This window comes from Maniola hyperantus, chromosome 26 (assembly GCF_902806685.2).
Source record: "Maniola hyperantus chromosome 26, iAphHyp1.2, whole genome shotgun sequence".
Taxonomy (NCBI): domain Eukaryota; kingdom Metazoa; phylum Arthropoda; class Insecta; order Lepidoptera; family Nymphalidae; genus Maniola; species Maniola hyperantus.
In genome coordinates, this window is record NC_048561.1 from 3,314,179 (window position 1) to 3,318,798 (window position 4,620).

General features: G+C 38.9%; 1 protein-coding gene across 1 annotated transcript; it reads right to left on the bottom strand.

The window, feature by feature from the left end:
• Window positions 1-882: 882 nt before the first annotated feature.
• LOC138404127 (uncharacterized) lies at window positions 883-4,111 on the bottom strand. Its single transcript, XM_069507365.1, has 2 exons — window positions 3,698-4,111; window positions 883-1,484 (listed from the first exon to the last, which is right to left on the bottom strand). The coding sequence occupies exons 1-2, from the start codon at window positions 3,870-3,872 to the stop codon at window positions 883-885; spliced, it is 777 nt and encodes a 258-aa protein (XP_069363466.1). The 5' UTR covers window positions 3,873-4,111.
• Between the last annotated feature and the right edge of the window lie 509 nt (window positions 4,112-4,620).

Consider the following 4,620-nt stretch of genomic DNA (forward strand, 5'->3'; position numbering starts at 1 on the left):
ATTGCGCAGTCCCTATAACTAACTAAAAAAAATGCTTTCTTACCGACCTGATGTATCTTGGCGCGATACCTGTACCTACTTGATGCTCTGCAACTGGACCCTCGCCAGCTCAAACGGCGGCGGCCGCATGGTGCCGCATCTATAGTCGCCGCACAATCGCGGCGGCGCAGCGCGGTTGCGGCGGCGCAGCACGGTCGCGACGCGTGGCGCGGCGGTGGCGGTGCCGGTGCCGGTTTAGCGCCCGCCGCGCCATTACTCGCCATTGCCGAAGGTAGTTAGGGTATATCTCGTCCAGTCGCAGAACCTTTTGATCGTACTATATCTCTTTTTTCGCCTTCAGTACAAGTTTCAACTCGCCCGGTCGCAGAACTTCTTGATCGTATCATTATTTCGCCTTCCTTCAGTACAAGTTTCAACTCGTCCGGTCGCAGATACACCGTCACTCAATTATTTTTCTGATGTAGCAGCAGCGGTTCACTACAAGATGAGTCAATCGTCGTTTCTTCGTGTCGTCGTTTTTGTTTCCGAATTATTGTGAGCATTTTGATCGCTTCGTACCACTTCTGATAATAGAAAGCCGAGGATGAATCTTGAATATTAAGGTAGGATTCTATCGTCAGAAAGAATAACGATGAATTTCTTATAGTTTTATTAATCACTGTTACCACTTTGGATGTTGGTATAGGAATAAATCGGTGTGTCGTAAGACTAACTATTATAACTCAAAATAAACGAAGCGAATGCAGGCAACATTCGTTCTATAGCCTACCTTCACATCAATCCATTCCTACACTCACAAAATATAGATAAATTAACACTGTCAAGTCAATATTTAGAATCTACCTACAACTGTGTACATTATTTTATACTAGGTACCTGCATTTATTTATAATATCTAACAATACTATTGGTTTGGTAATCTTGATTTATCGGTGACAAACTGTCAAGCTCAGTAAAAGCACTAGAACTTGTTGTAGGTATGGGACTGTAGTATGCAGGTTGTGTTTGACTTTCCATTTCCATAACTATATTTAACACTTTTGTTCTGAACATTAGTTTTTGATATCTAGTGAATCTTTTTAATGAAGGCTGCAGAGACTGAAAGAAAGCCAAATCCTCACTTTCTAGCTCCTGTTGATTAGACTTTAAGCATTCTAATAACTGTGCCTCAAATTCAGATGGTGCTTGCTTTTTAGATTTTACTTGTTTTTGTTTTGATGTTGGGTGAGAACTTTCTTGACGTGAAGTATCTGGTTGCGTGGACTCATTAGGTGTTTCTAAATTACTTTGTTCAGACATTTCTTCACAGAGTGACTCTTCTCCAGCAGTTTCCGTTGTACTGTCTAAGAAAGTCAAAATGTCATAGTAAGAATATTTCTTCTTCTTCTTCTTACTCCCAGAGCCGGATGGCTGATTTTTTTCAGATATCTTGTCTTTCTGGTAAGTGTCCCTTGCTGTTCGCCAGCGTTGTTGTATTTTCTTGTCTGAAATGACAAAATATAATAAGTAAGTGGCAAAAGTACACACAGTTTCAGATCAAGTTACCCAAAACCAGTACCAATAAACGGAACTTGCTAGGGCCTCGCCGGGCGCCGAGTCGTCTACGATAATAAACAACGCATGAGTCCTGTTTATACTGGTTTTGGGAAGCTTGATCTGTGGCCGTGTGTACAAATCTGATATTAGTTGGAAATTTAACTGCATTCGATTAAAGGCCCTCCTTAATTCACACATGTTGTCAACTTTACACTGTCTCATGAAGCATTAGATAAATCAAGCAATATATATATATACCTATACAGAGTGGAAAAATAAGGCCGCAGTTGAAGGAAAAGTACCCTTAGGCGCAACGCAAACGGCGGGCCGGCGCAGGCCGGTCAATTTCGCCGCGAACGATAGCGCAAAGTGAATCTTATACTAGACGCAGACGGCGCGGCCGGGGCGGCGCGGCGCGGCGCAGACATCGACGAAATAATTCATTTTTTACAAAAATAATTAGAACTTCATTTAAGGATTTTTGGAAAAACACCGGATTGAATCGGGCAATTTGTTTATTTGTTACAGTAAAATTTGCCATCATCAAAATTAAGGTGAAAACTTCCGGAAGTCACTAGCGCTGTAAGTTTTTAATTTGTTTTAACAAAAATTTGCTTTATTTGCATCTGTCAACCTTCATGAAGGAGGACATCTTGTAATGTAAATATTGCCTGAAATAAACGATATTTCATTATATTATATTATATATATTTATTAGATTCCTTTCATTTGCCGGAAATTTTACCATAGGGGTTAATTTATACAGAGAAGATTTCTTATAAAATATTTACAGCATAGTTATGTGTCTCAAATCTGCTAAAAGTGGCCACTTTTAGCAGATATGAGATACATAACTATACTTCGAACTTTTCATATGAAATCATAACTGCATAAATACCCCCCTATGATAAAATTTTCGGCAAATCATAGAAATCTAACGTAGCTATAGTACTGTAGTTAAAACGAATTAAAAACTTCTAGCGCTAGCTACTTCCGTGCCCTTTCACCTTAAGGGTATTTATTTTTCTTCTGAAGTAAAATTCGAGCGGTGCATGCTGTCTTATGTCTGATGTCAGCATTATTAATATATTATGTTATCATATTATTAATATATTGTTTTTGTTTTCAGATATTTGGCAACTGGTAATACATTCACTGATCTACACTATTCCTATGTGATTGGAATTGCAACAATTAGCGAAATAGTAAGACAAGTTTGTTACATAATATGGATTGAACTAAAGTCTGAATGTATTCCACAGCTTAATGGGATCAAATGGAAAGAAATCGCAGAGGGATTTCTCACATATACAAATTTTCCTAATTGCTTGGGTGCAATTGATGGAAAACATATAAGAGTGATTCGGCCGCCGCACAGTGGATCACTATATTTTAATTATAAGAAATATTATTCTGTAGTGCTCCTCGCAATGTGTGATGCTGATTATAATTTTACATATATTAATGTCGGTACCAGTGGAAGCAACGCCGATTCAACCATCTTTAGAAGGAGTCAATTGTATACGAAACTGGAAAGTAACACGTTGGGTATCCCTGACCCGCAAGAGTTGCCTATTATTTGCCCCGAAGTAGCTTATCCATCTAGTGTAAGAGCAAAGTTGCCGTTCGTGATAGTGGGAGACGAGGCATTTGGTTTATCATCACATGTGATGCGGCCTTATGCTCGTGATAATTTACCTTACAAAAAGAAAATATTTAATTACCGTCTGTCCAGAGCTAGAAGGTACATAGAATTCACTTTTGGAATTATGTCAAATAAATTTAGAATATTTCACAGATCCATGAATGTCAAGTTAGATCTAGCACAATTAATAGTCAAGACGGCATGTGTACTTCACAATTTCATAAGGAAACGGGATGGCTACAAGGTCAGCCATACATTTGTCACAAATGGTTTTACGGGACCACTACCCAGGCAGCAGACTGAAAGTAGTAATACGTCGGCAAGTAATATCAGAGATATATTTGCAGATTACTTTATCAATGAAGGAAAAGTCTCCTGGCAACACCGATATATAATTAATTAACTAAACTCAAAAGGTTTTAGAAGGTTTTGATGTTATTTGTGAATTAAATAATTATGCTTATATTAATAAAGTAATGATGCTTGTATAAATAAAATAATGAACCAAACACATACCCGCCTCTTTTCTTTCCTCTTCGCTCAAATTTTCGTAGTTAGGTGCCAATTCCTTCAAAATATCTCTCCATGCAGCCTCCCTCGCGTCCCTGTTTTTGTATAATTCATTGCGTTTATCCCACAAAACGGGCCGCAGATGAACTTCAATGATTACTCGTTCTGTATCGATTTTCATTTCGGTAGTACAATACGGCGCGTGCGCCCCGCTCGACTCTAAAATGGGCACTGAAGTTGTAGGCAGCGCTTACGCATGCGGATACCCCGCACCGGGGTGACGCCCCGCACAGCGCCCCGCGTCCCGCGTGCGTTTATCACGCTTTACAATAGATACCTATATGAAATTGTTCTTTGCGGATGCTACGCATGCGGTCCAATCCCGCGTGCGTGAGCAAATCCGCGTGACACTAAAAGCGCCCTAACCTATGACAAGTTGACGAGACGGCAGTAGCGGGTTATCACAAGTGTGAGGAAGACAGACATATATCTCACGTTTCTCTTGACTGCTCGAGTGTTTTCTAAACAAACTTTTTCATCGAAGTAACGTTTGTGTCGCCATTTTTGTCGTGTGTTCGCGCTGTTTGCATATTTTGACGAAAATAAATTAAAATAGTTAGTGTTCCAGTGCCAAAACACACAAAATCTTTAAGATACAATTACTATTAATTAAAAAAGCTGCAGTGAGGTTGTAAGAGGATTTAGGTAAGTTGTTATTCCTTAAGTTGTGAACGTCAATTCTTAGTGTTTTTACGAAAGTTTTAGGTACGTTTTTGGAAGGCGCAGTTTGAATCTGATTTGTGGCTTTTGTTGAAATAAAATAGTAAAGTGTAATATAATATTCGAAACCTAGTAATTCTGGCAATCGGTGAATATATTTTCATTTAGATTTGAAGTACTTTTTTTATCACCAATTTGCCTGTACATAA